The 21,961-nt window shown below is 31.3% G+C and overlaps 1 protein-coding gene across 5 annotated transcripts in view; it reads right to left on the reverse strand.

Moving 5' to 3' along the window:
• The window catches only part of LOC126747423 (tubulin polyglutamylase TTLL5), a 48,068-nt gene that overhangs the window by 9,849 nt on the left and 16,258 nt on the right, over window positions 1-21,961 (reverse strand). For all 5 annotated transcript variants that reach the window (XM_050456061.1, XM_050456042.1, XM_050456053.1 and 2 more), the window contains 6 exons: window positions 15,500-16,029; window positions 8,241-8,517; window positions 7,986-8,185; window positions 4,298-4,533; window positions 3,807-4,023; window positions 3,521-3,745 (listed from right to left, as the gene is read on the reverse strand). In XM_050456061.1, coding sequence (XP_050312018.1) covers window positions 3,521-3,745; window positions 3,807-4,023; window positions 4,298-4,533; window positions 7,986-8,185; window positions 8,241-8,517; window positions 15,500-16,029 — 1,685 coding nt within the window. The remainder of the gene's footprint in view (window positions 1-3,520; window positions 3,746-3,806; window positions 4,024-4,297; window positions 4,534-7,985; window positions 8,186-8,240; window positions 8,518-15,499; window positions 16,030-21,961) is intronic.

Raw genomic sequence — 21,961 nt, forward strand, 5'->3', positions numbered from 1 at the left:
AAAATAAATTTATAGTCCGCAAAAGCAGTTAGGTCTTAAAATTTTATTTAGATGTATGGTGTTTTTTTACTCGTTTTATTTTGTCTCGGATTAGTTTTATAGTTATTGGTTTTTACCAGTATAACACTCTTTTAATGTAATAACAATTATTCTGCGTTTTAAATAAATAAATAATTTTGGGTATATATTTTTAATTAATAGAAAGTTCTATTGATATTTTGTACTATTTATCATCACTCGACCCCCCGTTCCATTTACAATTTTTGGAGGCCCTTGTCACCTCCCGCTAAGGCTTTGCCCTCAGGGGGGCGAAACTAGCAAAAAAATGTTTCCCCCCTTGAATCAAAAATTGACGGGTCCGAGGATTCTTTTCGCAAATGTTCTGAGGGACCCAAAATAGGCTCTGTTTCCTTTTCAAATGGCCACCCAGTATATTGTTATGAATACAGGGTGTTTTCTTAAATACTCGACTCCCTGTATTTTATTTGTTTATATGATAGGTCTTCTTATTTTTATTTTAAAAATGTATGCATTATTAACATTTGGTTGAGCCGTTTTTGAAATAATTTAGTTTGAAGTTTATGATTGCCTGGCTTTCATTATAGACGAGCATAAAATGGGCCCCTCTGCACATTGCTGTAATTGTTTTATTGCACGGAGACTTAAAAATATACAAAATTACTTTGACATAAGGAGCAATAATATGAAATTAATTTAATAATTTATTTTTTGTGAGTTTTTCCTATACTCGTGTATAAATTCGTTGTACAAATGAAGAGAAATGTGAAATATGAGAACAGCATAAAAGTTTAACTTAGATTTTTGTCAAAATTGAGTTTCTTACATCAATGCATTCGTCATGGAATTCTACATGTCAATATTATTTTCATTTTATAAAAACAGATATTCTTTGTAAATAACACCGATACAAATTTTATTATGCACGAGAGAAGTAACACGAAATGAAATAGTGAAACTTGGATTTTCTCGGATGTAACTTAAATGCAGTTTCGTCAGGTTTATGCTTTGTACGGCGAAACTGCTGGTTTATTTAATAGAAAAATAGGCATTTTTGGGCTACGCGAATTCTGTGAAATAAAATTTTAGGGAAGGAGACTGACTCCTCCACGTGTGGTGTAGTATCCTAAATAATGAAGTTATTGGTACCTTTTTTTACAAAGGATCTTTAGTTGGTGAGAGGTGTATGGTATTTTTAAATGCAGAAATAGAGGCTTTCTTAGAGGAGTTACAATCCGCCAATATGCTCAAATAATATGGCATCAAAATCTCCATCATATAATGTGAGGCCTGTTGTAATTTTTTTTAAATAATAGGTTTGAAATATGTACAGTAGTGGCAAAATGTAGAGCAACATTTAATAAGTTGCTAAAATAAAATATTAGATGATGACTTTTAGCATAAAATTTCTGTAGATAAAAACATATGGTACTTATAAATGGCTTGCCAATAACAACTGTTAATTCTTATCTCGTTTTACCAAGGGACACAAAAAAGAATACTTCAGAGTGGAAAAAAGTAAAGCAACATTTTTGAAATATTTCTCAAATCATGCAACATATTTTACTTAGTGTTAGTTTAAACTGATAAGTTGACGGTATTTGGCTGCTTAAGATGCCTCGCGGTAAACATTTATCTGTCGATATTAAAAATAGAATTGTTGATTTATACAAAAGCGGTCAAAAGCAGATTGCTATTGCAAAGACATTTGGGTTACATATATCTATCGTGTCTCGTATAATTAAGCAGTTTCATATAAATTGCGATTTATCTGTTAAGAAAAAGTCAGGGAGACGTAGAAAAACCACTCCATATACCGATAAACAAATAAACAAAATTGCTAAGAATGAGCCTTTTCTGGGATCCAATAAGATAAAGCACCGCATATCCGAAGAGCTTGGAGTAAACGTGACTTCGAGGACGGTGAGAAATAGACTATTAGAGTCCAAGTTATTTGCCAGAAGACCTGCCAAAAAACCGCTGCTGTCAAAAAAAATAGACGTTCCCGTTTAAGTTTTTCTAAAACGCATCGACATTATACAGAGCATGATTGGAAAAAGGTAATCTGGAGCGATGAATCCAAGTTTTGTTTGTTCAAAAGTGATGGAATTGTGTATGTTAGACGCCCTGTCAATGAAAGACTCAACCCCAAGTACGGACAGGTACCAACAGTGAAATATGGTGGTGGAGCAGTTATGGTTTGGGGATGCTTTTCGGGCTATGGTATGGGCCCCCTGTATAAAATAGAAGGTATAATGGACCGGTTTCAATATAAGGACATATTAGAGAGCGAAATGATTCCATATTCTGATGATACTATGACCTATGCCTTTAAGACATTTATTTCAACAGGACAACGATCCCAAGCAATCTTCTCGGTTCGTAAAAGCTTGGTTCAGAAAGGAAAACATTAATGTAATGGAATGGCCTTCAAAATCCCCTGATCTCAATCCAATTGAGAATCCGTGGGACATTTTAGATTCCAAAATCAGAGGATCTTATAAAAATCAGCAAGAATTGTTTGAAGCATTGAAGGAAGCATGGGTGAATATGGATCCAGGGATTATTTCTAAGCTAATAAGATCTATGCCAAAACGTTGTGAAGATGTAATTAAAAATAACGGGTACTTTACAAAATATTAACTTATGTTTTTGTTTCATTTATTAGAAATGAAATAAAAACGAATATTAAAAAATGTTGCTTTACTTTTTTCCACCTAAAAAATAATTTTTTAATACAAAAATACTAAGGACAAGGAAACATGTTTTTTTTCTTAATATTAAATTGCTTGTGTAATAATAAATTACTGGAATTAATTTTACTTCTGGTTTACATTCACTGCTTAAAGAAATAAAGTATTTAAATGTTGCTCTACTTTTTTCCACTACTGTATAAGTAAGCGAGGAACCATAAACTGGCTACGAAATAGTGCAGAACTTCCACCTTTGGATTTATTTGATGGAGGTTTTTAAACGACAATGTATATTCACAAACAAGTGCAAACATCAAAGACCTCAGAGCTAAAATTTTAAATTCTATAAACCAGCCTAACCAAGAAAATTGAAACTATTAGTAATTGATCAAAAGAAAATAAATTGTATTTTAATTATTACATTAATTTAAATTGGAAAACTATAGATACTCTGAAAAGTTTCTAAAGTTAAAACCCAAACGATAGCTACCAGTCTCGCAACCAAATCAAACTTGAAGCCAAAATATTTCAAAAACGGCTGAACCAAATATTAATGTATATATTTTTGAAATAAAAAGACCATCATTTAAAAGAATTAAATACATGATGTCAAATTTGATAAATATTTTTTTTAATATTTCCAACATTTATATTTACTATTTTTTTATACCAAAAAAGTTAAGGCGGGTGGGGAAATATAGGAGGAGCGACTCTGAACATATTTACTTTTTGCATTTATTGTATTATTTGTACAGCAAATCATACAATAAAACCCGAAAACTCCTAAACAACCCAAAAATTCAACTTACTCATTTGATTGTCTGCGGGGACGTCCCTCCTCCCCCGATCCAATGACGTGAATCGCGCTCTCGGATTATTCGGCATCGATTTACAATCAGTCGGTTTGTTGACCACCACCTGCACCATATCGGGGAACAAATTCGAGTACAAAAGTAAATTGTGGTTGTGCACTTGGGACACCGTGTAGCAGCTGCTCGAGACTATTCCCGAAATCGGGATACCCGTGGATGGATCTGCGGAGAAGCCGAAAAACGTCAATTCAAATGTTTAATTTTAGATTGATTTCGGCCCGACCTAAGTATTGGGCATATTTGGCCCAGCTGTCCACCGCCGGGAAAATTCTCACGAAACCCCCGCGTCTCTTGAATTGCGCCTGCGCGTTTTTAATAATCCGGGTTTCTTCCGGGGTCGGTTGCAGAGAGGCTGACGAGATTCGCCTGTTGGTGCTCGATTGCGTTTGTTTTTTCGGGAAGGTGTTACTCAGACCGTCTGCTGAATGGACTCTACGACACTAGAAAATATAATTTTACTGAATCTACAAGAATTATGAATCAGTTTGCACATGCATCTATTGTTTGTTTCCCTCATATAACTTTAGTATCTCGAAATGGATCAAATAACGATTCAGTTAAAAATATGGTCTTAGTTTTTAACTTAAGATATTAATTTCTTGCTTTTTCTCTGATGAAAATATCGAAAATAAGAAATAACCCGTTACTCTCAATTAATCAGAGAAAATGAAATTATTCTGCAAATTTCCCACAAAAAACTCAATTGGGACTTACGTTGCTTAGCTTCATTTTCAAACTCATGCTGCTCTTGGCAGTGACGTTGCCGGTGCTGGTCGGTCTCAAGATAGGATCGACCGCGGGGATTCCCACCAAAGTTAATAAATCCGCCAGCATCGCAGATTTCAGTCTGACATCGAGGGGACTATCGCAGTTCAGTGAGGGCGACAGGTTCACCTCCAACAGCCACGGTTTTAGATTGGAATCGATCAGAATATCGAAACCGTATAGCTCTAGAGTTTGAGATTTATTTAATTATCAAAAAAAATTTGCATAATATTTGACGAATTGTTAGGAATGTTAAGAAAGAATTACAAAAATTAAATTCAAAAATTGCCATTTCTTTCTTTCATGAAAACCCCATATTATAACATAGCCTATTACTTACTAAAATGCCTTAATTTACTTTTAACTCCTGCGAAGAATAAAAGGATTTCTAAAAATTTTGTTTTAATTCTTAATTTACCGAAAAAAAAAATTAAAATCCGACACCTAGAACCGATTTTAGATACAAAAGCAAGTGGTTTTTGACGCATTTAACCTATTTTGCTATAACTTTGGGATCACTGATCGAATTTTTTAAATTTTATAATGATTATAATAATTTTAAACAAAAGCTAGTTGGAAAATAAAGGAATTTATACAATGTTGTTTAGCCAGTGTGATAATAAAATAAATATTTCTCAGATCAATATTTCCATCTCACATACAAGTTTTTTCTTGGCCATTCCGTCGGAAATGAACAACATCTGACACCTAGAACTAATTTTACATGCAAAACCAAGTGCTGTATTTAACCTATATTTACTATAGCTTTGGAACCACTGCTCAGATTTTAATCTTGAAATGATTATAGCAATTTTAAGTAAATGCTGGTCAAAAATTTTAACCCAAAAAGAAAATTCTTGTCAAAAATATTTTTATTTATAGTTGTATCTCCATTCATTGAAAAAAATATCAATATCCTCGAGTTGGAACTGATTTTACATGGAAAATTAGGTACAAATGTATATGTATTTAGTATTAATATTAATATCTCAATATTTTGAAACAATATAATGATGAATTATTATTATTATTAAACAAGTTTTTTATTAAATTCCTATAGATTAGTATATTAGGAAAACTGCCTTTAATTTTGAGAGATTAGATAGTTGTTATATTATTTTGCGCTAAAATATCCTTTAATATTAATACACAATATTATGTAATGTTTAATAAAAAAATATATACAGCACGATACAATTCAGCACATAGAAACCCTTACATGCATTGAAATTATGTACAAAAAAAAATTGTTTGTAGAGACTTAGCTCTATACAGTGTGTACAGATAAGGATGTCTAGCATGGGGATCTTGGAAAATGAAAGGGATACAAAGATGGTTAAGTTAGAGAAAAGTTGCAAATTTTCAAGTCTAAAAATATGTAGTTCCGGAGATATGCCTAAAAAACCAAAATTTGCCGATTTCGTTTTTATTTTTTTCTGGCCACTTTAAGCTCTACAAAACAGCGTTGAGAGATTTTCCGTACGATTTTCCGTTCATCAACTAATTTTTTTTATATGGCGCGTAAAAAAGAGTATACCCTGCTTTAAATACCATATTTTATTACGAATACAACGATGTATGACAAAATATGATTCAGCAATATTTAAATTGGAAAAAATAGGTTTTTATTAAATTCCTAACGATTTGGTGTATTAGACGGTGCCATCTTTTTAGCCATCTTCGTATCTCTTTTGTTTTCCAAGATCCTTATGATAGACATCCTTATCTTGGACACACTGTATAGATGTAATGTATCTACTATAAAGTTTTTTAAAATTGCTGTGTTTTTACTATGATAAAAGTTATTCTGCAATTACAATTCACGAAGCGTGGTAGTGTTATAGTAAGTCCATTTTTTTAAATCATAAACTACTTTTCTAAAATGGGCCATAAAGGGTTCTGACAGCTCTTTCTTACCTCTTTATGACAACCTTCCAAATCATTTTCCAAAAGCTGTGCGACAGGAAAAAAATCATCTTATTTCACATCCGTATTCTAAAACTTGTACGTATGCACAGTACTTAAATATATGAGGCATACATTTTAATTAATACAATATAGTACAATTTTAAATACAATTTGTTTGTATCATTAAAGAGTTTTTTCAATCCTGCTACCATTGAAGCCTCACTTACACACAAATTTATTTGTTTCCTGAATAAGCTCTTGCAAATCGACTTCTGCCGAGTTATTTGTAGCAGTAGCTATAAATGACAAAAGGAAATTTTTAAGTTTAATCATTTACAATTGTGCTTAAGAGGTTAGATTTATTTTTAATTAAATGTAAATCGAAACTAGTATTAAAGCTTTTTTTATAGAAAGATCTGATGTTTCGGTTGTGGATGATGTTTTTCTTCTAATTTTTATTTTGGAAGTTATCAAGTTCACTTTGACGTATTTCTCTTTTTGAAAACTATATGACTCTGAGGGCAGAATTTAGTTTGCAACCAAGAATTAAATTAATTTTTTTCTTGCCACTTTTTTTTCAAACTTTAAGCAGAATTGTTTACTTAAATCTTAACTTATTTTATCTGAGACACTACCCATTTCTACCAACCAGATTTTTTTCTCAGAAATAACTTTCTTGGGGTTATTACTTTTATTATTTTGCAATACATTAAATATGTCACATACTTTTGTGACACATTTCTATGCGAAACTTCATATTAATCTTTAATAATCAAGTCAAAATCCATTTTATTAAAATATACCATTTTTAAAAGAGTTGCGTTAGAGCAAAAAAATACGCAAAATGATTATCGGTTTAATGCATCAATGGAAATTGAACTAAATATTTATAAATATTTATATCTCTCAAGAGCAATATACCTAATATGCATATTGTCATAACTTTTTTTTTATATTGCTGATTAAAGTTAATAATTAAAGAAAAAACATATTCCAAAATATACATTTTTAAATCGCAAGTACTATATACAAAGGAAAACCTCAATAAATAGTATCATTGATTTATAACGACCATACTTTCAGTAATCCTATCCATATTTATAACATTTGAAAACAACTGCCTAAATAGCTAAATTTAAAAATATTTTGACCCACGGAATAAACCTGATAAACAAGCGCAGTCAGATTACCCAAATTTATTTAAACATTTTAATAGGTCATTGAAAAAGTTATTGATTTTTTAATTTTTGTATATTGTTTGAGGCACTATACACTGGATCGAATTTATGAAATTCTAATCTTAAAATAATTTTAGTAATTTAAAATTACAGCAATTCGTAGAGTGCAGTTTAACCAGTTCTCAGATTACTTCTTCAGTTCTCGTTCTACATTTCTAGTTAAACCACGTTTTTTGATTATGATTTTTATTTTTACAATAGAATCCAATTTTGTCTTGTTCATTTAGTAAAAAAGTTAAAGTATTCAATAATTAGAAATGTTTGGAAACACTGGTGGGATTTTAACGGTTAAAATTACTTACACAAATAACATAGTTTGCACACTTTAGGTTAACCAATTTTATAATTAAACAAAACAATTTTTCACGGCAATATTTTCATTTCTAATCGTAAAATTTACTTAAATTTTTAACTTTATTTAATTTCAATAAAAATCGTTTTCTAGACAAACACATATTTATCCAGGACGACCATTTTAAAGAGCTTCTTACCAAAACAGTTGTTCTGATGCGGCACAAACATCTTACAAGCGCTAATAATCGAACTTCCCGGCGCCAAAACTGCTTTAATAACGACATCCTCGATCTGGGACATCAGCAGCGCGGTGTCCTTTCCCTCGGACTTTAGATGGCGCAGTAGGGCGCTTAAAGTCCACTTGTGACCCACGTTTTCCGCACTCGGATCGTCCGATCTACAATATTCAAACCATAAACACCCTGGCTCAGCAACATACGCTGGTAACTCACTTTACGTAATCGCTATGGTACTTATTAATACTGTAATTGCAGAGGTGCATACATGGGTTCCACAGCTGCTTATGACTAGAATCGTATTTGACGGTGGCGAACCTCACCAGACCCTCCTCGTAAATGTAAACGATTAAGGGGTCAAAACTGGTCACCACCACGTAGAGCCTCAGGTCGCATTTGTGACCGGCGACTAAGAGAGGGTTCGAAATATACTTGGCCACTACCACGGGCTCCTCCAGGGGCACCTGATTCGGATACTCGACGATAAAAATACCTGAAACAGATGGTAACGAAGCTGAATAGAGATACCTGGCAGATTGGCAGAGAACTCGTCGGCTTCGGATTATTTAGATCTAAAGTTTAGTTGCAGCTATAATTTATTCATTTGGGAGATAAACCCGCAAAAGTCCGGCCGCATATGATCTTTTAATGCAATGTAATGTAACGTATTATATAACTTTGGGAATTAAATCATTAATTATTAGGTTTTTTTACATAGAGGGCCAAAAACTTACACGGGATTAAGCTAACACTGCTTCAAGGCATTTTGAAATTATTTTTTACATCTTTCACGGATTTAAAGGGTTACCCATCTTTAAACTTTCAGAAAATCTTTTTATTTTTAAGAATTAAGGAAAGCACAGAGTTATAAATACATTGCAGAATGATAGTACGCAATGTAACCTTCAATATTGATAAACGGGTGCCGAATAGCGAATCTTAAGCATTTTTTTAAAACGATTCCGGCCATATCTTCCACGATTTTTCATTGGTTTGCATAATTTTTACCCCAAAACTTTTGTGAAACAATCCTTTGAACACGGTCGTAGGATTTCTCAAAATATTTAATAGATTTTATTTTATTTTATTATAATTTAAATCAATAAAAACATGGAGAGTGGCATTTCCATAAATCCTAGTAATTCTCTAAAAAAGTCTATAATGTCTCTTTCCAGACTCTTGACTTACTGCTATTACTGGTCCAAGAGTCGAATCGCGAGTCGTAGTCGCAGTCGAAGTGAGAAGTCGCTCACGGAGTTTTCCCTATTTTGCCTATTATCCCTAATACCCAAGACGGGTTTCTCTCTGTCTCCCTCTTTCCACCTTCAGTAACCAAGTTTACATCCATAATCCTTAATATTCTTTACACACTCATAGTTTAAATACCTTTATACTCTGAACCTACTGAAAACCTACCTTGTAAGTATTAATATCCCTAGTGACGACGGGTCGGTCCTATTACATCAACGCAATAGTTTAAAGTATTTAATCCATTGTGATTAAAGTATGACCACCATTCTTGCTAGTTAAGTAAGTAAGACATAAGTAAAGTTACCTACTAGGAAGCAAAAATCAGTGTAAACAAGGTTGAATTAAGTAAACAGAAAGACAACAAAGACAACCCGTAGTTAACAACTGCCTTACAGACCAACTATTTCATTTTCTTATCTTTTGATCCAATAAATGAGCATATTTTGTATTGTACAAGTTTATTTTATTTATTAAGTTAACTGTTTCAGCACCATTTAAGCTATGATCCTTCGATAGAGATAAAAACTTAATTAAATACAGTCCACTAGTAATCTTCAGTGGCATAAGTAAATGATTGTGTATGGAGAAGTTACGTTTAATATATCTGAATACCAGCATGGGTTTCTGCCAAATAAATCTACATTAATCAATTTAATAACATTTGTCCAGTTTGTTCACGAAGCGTTTAATGATGATATGAAAAAAGCATTCGGCAAGGTTAGACACACTGGTATAATAAGGTATAATAAAAGCACTTTATAAGAATAATTTGAGCAATATACTGATTGACCTTATCAAATATTATTTGTTAAATACCATGTTAAGATCGGGGAAGTCAGATCTGATGTTTTCACTAGTTTCTTTATATTCCCTTTAGGTTCCTATATAGGAACTTTGCTATTTTTAATATGTATAAATGTTATGTGTTCGGTTACTGGAATATCGCAAAGTGTATTTCTTGCAGATGTTTTTAAAATATACAGTCTAACTAAAACTATAGATGATTATTTTGTTTACAAAATAATTTGGATACTGTGGTGAACTGGTGTAACACAAATTGCTTTACTTTCAACAGTAAAAAGTGTTGTGCAATGTCTCTTACTTTGAATAAGAATGTTATATCATATACCTATTGCATTAATGGTATACAGTTTGTGAATTCGGAAAAAGAGACAGATTTAGGTTTGATAATGCACTCTAAAAATAATAATAATAATAATATCTTTATTTCAAATCACATAACAATTACAAACACTGTACATGAAATGAAATAATGTCAACAAAAAACATGCATTAGGATTAGGTACAATAGTCTCTTAGTCTACTAGAGTAGGGTTCCAGCTTTACTAACAAATCCGTAATTGCAGCCTTAAACTTTCCAACTGATACAATTCTTTTTATGTCTTCTGGTAAGGAGTTAAATAGTTTTATACATGCATAATGTGGAGATTTTTCTGTTAGTGAAAGTTTATGAACTGGATACCTAAAGTTTAATGTCCTTGTTTTATATTTATGCTCCGTTTTTAATTGGAAAAAATGTTTGTTTTTGAAAAGAAACATGAAACATTCAAATATACATAAAGCGTATATGGTCATAATACCCAAATCTCTAAAGACTAACCTACAACTTTGAAGAAAACCCTTTTTTTATAATTCTTATCAACCTTTTTTGAACAATAAAAACATTTTGTAATTTTCATTCATGTATTTTCCAACTATTCTAATATCATAACAAATAAAATTTAACTTTTTTATTAGCTGGTTTATATGGTATGACCCGTTAAGGTGTTCATTGGTATACAGTGCTTTCATTTCAAAACGATCCACCCTTAATAACTTTCTTAAAAAAAAAAAAAAAAAAAAACACACGTCAAATTAGATATACAGGGGGACGTTTAATTATGCATTTATGTGGTGCAATCGAATGGCCTGCGCGGTCTCCGGACCTAACCCCACTAGACTTTTTCCTTTGGGGATACTTAAAAAGCAAAGTTTATAAAACTACACCTGAGAGTATTGAGAATTTAAAAAATAGAATATATCAAGAATGCAGAGAAATTAGCGGGCAGACCCTTGCCAATGTTCGTAAGGAGTTTGAAAATAGGCTTTTTTATTATCTTTCTAATAACGGCGCACATTTTGAACATTTAATGAAATAAATTTGGTAAACTAATTAAATTTGTTTTTCTACCCTACCGATTTACACTTTAATTGCTTCTTGGTCAATCAATTTTATTTTTTTTTTACAACCATTGATAGCATAATGAATGCCCTTTAAAATAATGTATCACACCATGGGGTAGCCATTTGACATACCAAAGTTTGGCGTAAATTAAATATTCATTATTTCTAGACATTTTCGCTAACTATTTGCTTACACATTTATCGATTTCATTATTAAGTTATTAAGTTGGATCGTTTTGAAATGAAAGCACTGTATAAACCTAACATCTTGGCATTTTCGTTTACATTTAAATCATTATTGCCAAATTCCATTTGCAAAGGCTTTTGTATATTACATTGTTTTATTCTAAACATTATAATATTTGTTTTTTCTTGTATTAAACCAGTATGTGATCATGTCAAAGAATTCTTCTGTTTTATTTAATAAATCTTTTAATGATTTACCAGTAATAATAATGTTAGTGTCATCAGCATATTTAACAATCTTCTGGCTAGGTGAATTTATTAGGAGATCAAGATCATTAATAAATATTATGAATAATACCGGACCAAGTATGCTGCCTTGTGCAATTCCTATATCATAAAATACACATTTAGAATAACCTGTTTTCCCATCCTTTGATATTTTTACTATTTGTCTTCTGTTATTAATGTAGGACCTAAACCACTCATTACATTTACATTTCCCCTTATGCCATATTTCTCTAATTTTTTTTATTAACAGGTCCCTATTCAAACAATCGTACGCTTTGGTTAGACTAAAAGCATTCCAAGAGCAACTTCACCATTTTCCAAATGTTCTACAATGTTTTTAATGAATGCAAATATAGCAGTTTGTGTTGACTTGCCTTTTAAGAAACCGTGTTGAGTTTCACTAAACAGGTTATTGGAAGTAAAGAAATTAATCAATCTTGTGCTCATAGCTGCTTTGGATTTTTGAAAACCTCGGTAATAGGCATATGGGCCTATAATTATTAAAATTATCAGAATCCCCTTTTTTAAAGCATGGATTTATTTGGGCAATTTTTAAATTTTCCGGGAATATTCCATATTTAAAAGAGTTGTTAATGACATAGCACAGGACATTATTGATTTTAGGAGTTGCTATTTTAATAATACTTGTAGGGATTTCATCTATTTCACTGCTATTTTTATTTTTTAACCTATGCGCTATGTCACTAATTTCCTCTGGTGTAACGGGACATGAGAACATTGCCCTAGAATTTTCTTCAATTAAAGAATTAAATGGAATTTTAATTAGGGAACTTAATAGATCTGGAAATAGACCACATACATTTTGATTTGTTGTGCGAGTTCTTAATTCGCGTTTCATATTGCTTGGCACGTGCGTTAACTAATAAGCTGTCATATTTAAGTTTTTCGACTCTATACGCTTGTTTAAAAGTATCATTCTGGTTTTTTAACACTAATAAAATATCTAGTTTACGCTTATATTCTAAAATATCTACATCTTTATATATCTCTTTTTTCTTTCGACCACCTAGTTGCCTAAGAGGAAAACTTTGGTTAAACAGTCTCTTAAAATTTTTCATAAATGTGTTCCATTGAATATTTACATCTTGCACATTACAACAGTATACCTGTGCCCAATCCTGGTCCTTTAAACTTCTCAAAAAATCAGCCTTGTTTTCTTGTGAAAAGATACGTTTATATTGTAAAGGGTTTTTATTTAAACAATTTATTTCAAAGCTTATTTTCTGAGCTGCATGATCCGACACGAAATTTTCAAATACCCATGTTCCAATATATTCTGCATTGGTGAAAATATTGTCTATACAACTTGCACATGTTTTTATTGTTCTGGTATTTTTGTATATGGTTTGAACTAAATTGAATGACTTTAACAATGACAATAAATTACTTCCATTTTCGTTATCAATTAATAATTCAATGTTAAAATCTCCTAGAATATAAATTTGTTTATTTTCATTAAATATTTTCATATAAATATGGTCTTTAGAGATCACCATGTTAATATGGTAAATAAAGCACATAAAACGAAGAGTTTCTTCATTAGATCTACCATAAGTTTGAATGTAAAGTGTTGTCTAAAACTTTTTAAGTTTGATATTACCAAGACTGGAACACAGTTGTATGGTCTCAACATGAGGTATGGATTAAAACTAGAGAGCGCGTACAGTGGAAATTTTGAAACATATGTTTTATTAAAAATGTAATTTCTATAGCAAGGGTATAACCATCGTTTACTTTTTAAGGAATTTGGGAGATTATTCTTAGAAAATTGGCGGATTAAAACTTGTCTTGTTTATATGTATGAAGTATTAACAAATAAAATCAATACTCTATAACTTCTTCAACTACTCCCTTTCTTTGTAACTAATGAAAATACAAAACAAAAAAAGACTTTAATCTGTTGCTTTAGTGACCCAGTTCAATTGTGTTAATTTTTAAGGCTTTAGTTGGATGTGGGGTCAATTAAAATCCAAGCCATGTAAAACTTTTTTTCTTTTAATGCCAACGTTTCTATTTAAAATTGTCAAGAATACCCATTACTGTGCTTCTCCCCAGTCTGAAGCCAAACTGATCACTGAATAATTTGTTGTTTTTGAAGTATTCAACAAGTTGTTTAGGCATGATATTGTCAATTTTTTTTGGCAGTAATGAAATTGTACAGTAACAAATTATAGGCCAAATTTGTAACTTTGTCGTGGTCTCCCTTCTTTAACACAGGTGTGAGTAAAGCTCTCTTTAGGACCCTTAAAAATACAAATGCATGGATGTACTGATCATTATTCAAGCCTATAACCACATAAGAAGTCCTAAAAATCAATAAAGTAAAGAAGATTAAGGAAAAGATAAAGAAGAAGATGAAGGAGATGAACAAAGAACAAGGCTTGACTCACCTTGGCTTTGTGTCAATTTTATTCATGCAAGGGAGTAAGTTCTCATTGACTCCATAATGAAAGAATAGTATAGTGAAAGGTATACTGGTCAAAAACGATATTAAAATACATTAAAACTAAACTCTTATATTATTCAATGGCTATTTCAATTACTCCAATACACCTTTACAACGCGGAGATGAAAATCAACTATTAAATTAAAGCTTTTCCTTAGAGTTTAAAAAGTGAAACATAGTTGTATTTCTTTGATGGTTCCATTTGATTTAATAGTTTTTGAAGATATCAAAGTGCTGGTGTGTAAGCAACAAAAATAATGAATAATGTTTTAAGTTGTGGGTTTGAATTGTTAAAGTGTTTAGATAATGTAAACAAAATATAATTTGTTTTTTCCCCTTTTTTAAAATATCGTTATAAATATTTTAAGATAAGTAATATATTTGTCTATGCTATTAAATGTTGTTGATTAGTTATTAGAGGAGGTATCTGAAGAGTGTTTAAATTTAATTTTTGGCTTTTATTAGATTGATGAGATTTTCGTAAAATGTGTTTAAGTTGTCAGTATCTTCTTTTTTGTTGGTTAACCTCCTCAAAATTAAATTGGTGTAGTTCTGACTCAGCATGTTCTGCCAGAGTTGTTCTCTTTTTTGATCTTTATAAAATTTCAGGTTTAACGCTTCTTTTGTATTCCGTTATCCTAGTTTTTAAATAACGACCTGTAGTGGTAGTGATTTAGACTTGGATATGATTAGTTCGAATACCTTTGTAAAAATAATTGAGGATAGACTTTTTACTTCCCAGTAGGCAGTGGAATTAGTATGTGTATATTTGATACTTTTTTTTTCTTTCTTTTTTGGCACTGGTTAAACCAACTGGCTAAGGTTTTGATACTTCTTGGTTGATGTAATTTGGTTTTTATTAACGTCATAGTTTAACCTATCGTGTTCTTGTATTTAGTTAATACGTATTAAAGATGTAATAGTTAGCTGTTGACATTGGTAAATAAATATGACTTAAATAACTGAATAAAAAATGTAAAGAAATTAAATAAATTAGAAAATTCTGAATTGCACTTGTGAGTCGATTCATGATAAAACCGGTAAACCTAGAAAATTTAATTGAATGCCTTAAAATCCTAATTACGAGTCCACGACTTACCTCTGCCCCGACTCGACGCCACGGGTTTCACGATCCAGGGTCCCTTGATCCTGTGATGCGTTGAGCACAACTCCTTAAACTCCGTAGGCATAACAAACGTCTGCGGTATAAAATCAAAATGCTTCAGGCCCTTCTGGTGTTGCATCCGTTCGATGTTCTTATACAATCGGTCCTTGCGTGTCAACTCGTAGGACCTCGGAAAATGATTCACGCGTTGATGGGGCGCCAAAGCCCGTAACGTTCCGGGTTTCGGGTGCGATCCAGTCCATAAAAGATTGAAATCGGAGGAGTTCGGAGCGACCTCGGTCACTCCGTGGCAGTCCAACAGTTTCGAGAGCAGTTTTGTTTCCGCCTGGAGCACTTTGTAGGTGACGTGTAGTTTCTTGGCGGGTTTGTCTTTGTCGGTTGGGGAGTTGGGGTCGGCCAGGGCGCAGCTGCGGAACACCAGGATGGCGTTCCGGGAACCGAGAGGGCCGCCAAGGAGCCATTGATCCGACGGGATGCAGGATTCGTGCGGTAACAGTTCGGAACTGAAAAGTTATGTTATAAAAGTTAACGTAGGCCTTAACAAAGAACTACACTATCGGACAACAATAGAGAGACTTAAAAATTATATAACAGTTCTATATGTAATGAAAATCAACAATATTTTTTAAAATGTTATTTCGGTAAAGTAATAAAGTATATAAAAAAACCAAAGATTTTATTTAAATAAACATTATACTATAGGGACAAAAGAAGTGAAACTAAATTTTTTTACTAAACATTTCAATATAATACGTATTTCTAAAAGTAATAAAATTAATAAAGTAATAAATTTAAAGGATAAGGATATCCCTTATTGGCAATAACCACCCAACATTAGTTTGGCATGGATTCCAAAAGTTTATTAAGATCATTTTCATTTCTGATCTGATATTATCTTATACGCCGGTCTAGTTCCTCCCAGATCATCCTTGAATTACCTTTGATCTTAGAACATTGAAAGGCTAGAATTAGTAAACAACAAGTTGGTTTAAGTTCAATATGTGCACAGGGGCAAGGGGGTTGTTTTGTTTATAAACATATTATTCGATTCTCTATTGTCAAGTTTACACGCATTTTCAAAATAGCAAATTTTTAGGTATATATTAACACATGTTAATTTAACATATTAATGTTAGATTTTGGATTAAAAATAAAAAGTAGACATATATTATTCTAAAATAACATCTTCAAAGCAAACAAAAATTATTAACATTCTTATTCCTAAAACCCCTTTTAAAAAATTTGAAATGGCAACACCACAGGCACAAGCTGATGTCATCTTGACAAACGGCTTTTGTGAAGTTCTGTGTTTTTTCTTTAGTTTTTGGTTGAAAAAGGAATAGAATCTCAATTATCATATTTTAAGAAAAAAAAGGCTTCATTTTTTATTGAAGAGGAATAATATTGTTTTGCGCCTGTCAAAAAAGGGACAAATTGTTATGATATATTAGAGTGTGTTTTTTTGCCATTTCTACATAAGCATTTGGCATCATTGCATCAGAGATGTTGCAAGCAAACAAACTGTCCATACTTTCATGGCAATGCCAATTCTAGCCTTTTAATGTTCTAAGCCTTTGATTTATGTTTAGGGTCGTTATACTGCTGATATATCCAGGTCAATGATAAATTATCCTCAGCTAATGGTTATAACATTATTTAGCATTTCATTTTTTAGAATATCTAAATACATAAATCGATCCATAATAGCCTCAATAACATGTAGTGGTGCTGTACCGTACCCAGAAAAGCAACCCCATATCATACAGGATACGCCACCATGCTTTACAGTAGGCTTTGTATACTTTGGATGAACTGTTTTGCATTCTCGGTGATGTACGCATGCTGTTTTATTAGACCCGAATAAATTAAATTTATTTTCATCAGTAGAAAGAACTTTTTTTCCAGTTATTGGTTGGTCAATGCAAATATTTTTTCACAAAGTTGAGTCGGACCATGCCCATTTGCCGTACCACTCTTGTATGCATCAACTATTTTTGTACGAGGATCATCCGACAAATATCTTCCGCGAGCCATATTCACTAAAAAACTATTAACAGATCTTACGTAAAGCGAAATAAATGCTAAATTTCGTTAATTCTTATGTGAGTTTCTCTATTTATGTCCAAACTAAAATATCTGGATTCATATTATAAATAAACAACTGATAAAAGGAATGTGGAAATTGATGAAAAAAAACCCCGTTGTTAAGACCGACAATTCTTTTAGGAAATTTTAAATACTTAAAAGTTCCCTACTTTTATCTGAGGAGCTTTGACTTGAGGAATACTTTGAAAATGAACTTAGTAATTGAAATTAACTAATACCTTGAAAATAGTAGAAGATAAAATACGTACGTATTCAATAGTCTACTATTATTGTTCAATAAAAAAAAAACATTTAATTGCCAAAAAAAAATTTTACTAAATTACAGTGTTAATTTCCTAGCAATTAGGTATGCATCTCGATTTTAACAGAACCGATACATAAACTCACTTAAAATAATAATGATTTAAGCGATGCACTCAAGTAGTTCAATCAAAATATATTTTAACCTAACTACATTTAATTTTTTTCAATTAAAAAAAAATGCAATGTGAATGCTAAAGAGAACAGTATCAGAACCGAAGAGAAACTCGCAGGAAGAAAGGAAACACTAATATGAACTACATAAAAAATAATTCTAATTCAATTGAATTAAAATTAAATGAAATGACGCACAATAATAATAAACGTCTTTTTATTATCATAAAAACTTATAAAAACTACTATTTAAGCGTGGCGAGGTCTAGCATAGCTATTCAACCTAACCACTGATTTAAAAAAAAACCAAGTATAATATTATAATACAATGAGTGAACAGTACAGGCGACCTTCCAAAAGTATAATATATTTGGAGCTTAATAAAATATGAATATTAAGTTTAAATTAAATGCATATATAAACAATTTCAAATATAAGAAGAGACACAGCCCAAATGTAAAGATACTTTTTCCAGTCTAGAATTTTAGAAAAAGAAAATAAAAAAAAAGACGACAGCAATGTGATAACGCAGTTAGTCTGTCTGCAAAATAATAAATTTATTTAACTTTAATTTAAAGTTACTTAAAAATGGAGCCGATTTGATTTCAGAGGTCCTATAGAATTAAAAAATTTTAACAGCATTAGAGCTAAAGGATCGTTGAAATATGGCAGTCCTATGTTTTGGAACCGTATAAAGCTCTCTGGTTCGGATAACATGCTCATGTCTATTACTTGCCTTGACTTATTTAGAATGTAGATAACTATGAACACTCCGTGCTGTTAATTTTAAAAACCACTTCCTTTCCTTTAAGCCAACCAGATTCGCGCAATACCGTAGGCAAGAGTTGTGTAGCCTTTGCAAAGTTGCTTTACAGATTTCAGTAAGTGCAGGCCAATAAACAATATTGCCATAGGTTAAGTGAGGAAGTAATAAGGAGTTAGTCAATCTAAGCTTTATATCCTTAGTAAAGTATTCTTTGTAGATAAATAGCAATCGCAACTTGGCGAAAGATGACTGCAGGAGACGTAACACATAATAATCAAAGCGAAGATCATTATCGAGGTCCCAATTAAGTCAATATTATACTCCCCTGATGCACGCCTCTAGAATTATTTATCGATGAAGATTTCGAACCTCCATGTACTACTTGCCGCCTTCTGTCACCCAGATAACTTCTTATAAAGGCAATCGCATCACTATCCAGACCATAACTGTTTTTTTTTAAAGAGTATCGTGCTGTAAAATGTCAAATGCTTTACTATAGTCGAGGAGTACTAAGCAGCTGGCATTGCCTTCATCGGCAGCCCTAAGTAAATCATCTGTCATACCGAGTAAAGCAGTAGTTGTCATGTACAAAAGCCTGACTGAGTAGACGGTATAACAACTGAATCAGATAAATGTTGACTAAGTTGGTCATATACAATACTTTCAAGAATTTTGGACAGGGTGCACAAAATACTGATGGGTCGAAACTGTGATGCGCAGAGGGATTTGACTATTTAGGAACCGGTATTATAATTGATTTTTTCCAAAGTAAAGGTTATTGATTGTTAGATAAACATTTATTCATAATGTAAGTAATATGAGGTAGAAGGTGAGGAGAGATCAAAGAGAGAATTTTAATATTTATACAGAACCACTGTCTCCTCTGTCACTAGTCGAAAATTAAATTTAGCTCTAACGAAATGGTGATCATCGATAAAATAGAAATATCAACAATGCACACACTACAAATTGCATTTCTATTATTATTCATTGGAAAACAAAAAAACTCCAATACTAATACACGCATATATCGAAACTATGAATGCATATCATGTATTATGTATTGATTTGAAATTCTAAATGAAACCTTTTAATATATTTTTAGATCTTCAAAGAGTAATTTTTTTAATGTGAAATCATTTACGTGCTTGTAGTAGCAGCTTTGTAGAAGATCGCTGCTTTACGACTCTACGGCGTTGATCCGTTCTAAAGCGATTAAAATATATACTAAAATATCTAGTAGTATTGTAAGAGTGATCACAAATATTAAATAACTCTTTAAAGTACGGTGGATGCCCAGTTTTGATTATGATTATGATTTGATTTTGATTTCTATAAATGAAACAGTATAAATGATATTTTTGCCATCTTCCATTTTTAAATAAGAGTGAAGATTAAGAAAAGGACATATGCGAATTTTGTATGAGATTCCATAAGCAAAATTCATGCAAGAATTTGGTAGTTTTTGAATAAATTAGAGACTGCACCAGTCATTGCATTATTATAAACTACATCGCAATAATCAATCAGATAGAGTATTGATGTATTACTTAAGAAGTATTTAATTTTGGCTGTAATGTGACTCTTTAATGAAATGTGACGCTTGGAATGCTCAACTTTTTATTTATGTGAACTAAGAAGCTTAAGCTGCTATCAAGAATCAATCCTAATTTTTTTTGGGTATTACGTCACTATTATAATATTATTATTGATTTCTTAATTATTGAACTTATTCACTTATTTAGAAGAAAGATGAACTTGAATCTTTAACGATACCTTTCATCCTATTTAATTTAATCTAAGTCTAATAAATCATTTCAATCAAACAATTTAGATTCAAATTAGGTATGTTTATTCAATAAATAGGTTTTTCGTTCTTTTCAATTTCAATTGTATTGTAAATAAACTTTGGTAGGATTCTAAAAAGAAAAAACGAGCTCAGAGGTCGATAGATAAAACCTCAGCTTCTGGGTATATAAAAAATTAATTATACCTCAAGTAGATTATTGTATTTAAGATTTAGTAGACTTAGAGATTAAATTAAATATAACGATAGGTATCCTTAAAAATTTAAGTTCATATTTTTTTCTAAATACGTGAATAAGTCTATATTATTTTTCTTTTTAATAATTGAGCGTATGATATAGTATTTTCTAAATTGATTTACTATAATAGTGAGGTAATACCGCACAAAATAAGTAACTCATCGTATATTTGTATTTTGGATTTTTAGAATGTTATGTAGTTATTTAGATCATTATTAAATTGTGTTCGGGAATGAGGTGAGGAATTGGTAGCTGAATCAGCAGCATACTCCTGAAGTTTCGTATAAGTCAATTTATTTCCATTTCATCCACATACAAGGACAATAGTAAACGGCATAGAACAGAACCTTGTGACACTCCACTATTTCATAGTTTGAGTTTAAAATTGAGCGTTGATTTTTATTTACAACACAATGGAATCCATCAGCAATATAAGACTTTAATAAACTTAACGTCAAATATGTGAAAACCAAAAACAGTGTAATTTTCAAGTAACATTTTATGACTGTATTAAATGCTTTACTAAAGTCTAGAAGACCCAAACAAGCTGTTAATTTCTTATCTTCATTATGTCATTAATTCTTCATTCATTTTGTCTTAAATCACAAGTAATTTTGCTGGGTTTGCAGGACTTATGAGGTAATGAACAAAAATAACAAAATACTGATAGATTTCACTCCTCTTTATATGAAGAAAGTTTAGTTAGACATCATTACAACAGTTAGTAAGTAAAAATAATCATAAAAGATGTAAAATTAAAGACTTGTATCCTTTGTCATTTATATATTTATTATTATTAAGCCATAAAAGACAAGTATCTGTAATGGAATGATGGATGAGAATCACAAAATTCTATTATCTGATTATAAACATGTATTTCCAAAATTTTGGAAACAACCGGTAAAATACTAATAGCCCTTAAATCTAATAGTAATATTCTTAGGGAAATCTTACGGTAAACGTGACATCTCTAAGGTAGACCTTAAAGTTTTTATATAACTTTTAATCTTAAATAATTATTAATAATCAGAAAGTAAGAGGTTTTTTTTTAAATAACTAAATAATTAATTGAAAATTTCGATAGCAGTTCTTACTCCACAAATA

This window comes from Anthonomus grandis, chromosome 2, assembly GCF_022605725.1.
Source record: "Anthonomus grandis grandis chromosome 2, icAntGran1.3, whole genome shotgun sequence".
In the NCBI taxonomy this organism is placed as follows: Eukaryota; Metazoa; Arthropoda; class Insecta; order Coleoptera; family Curculionidae; genus Anthonomus; species Anthonomus grandis.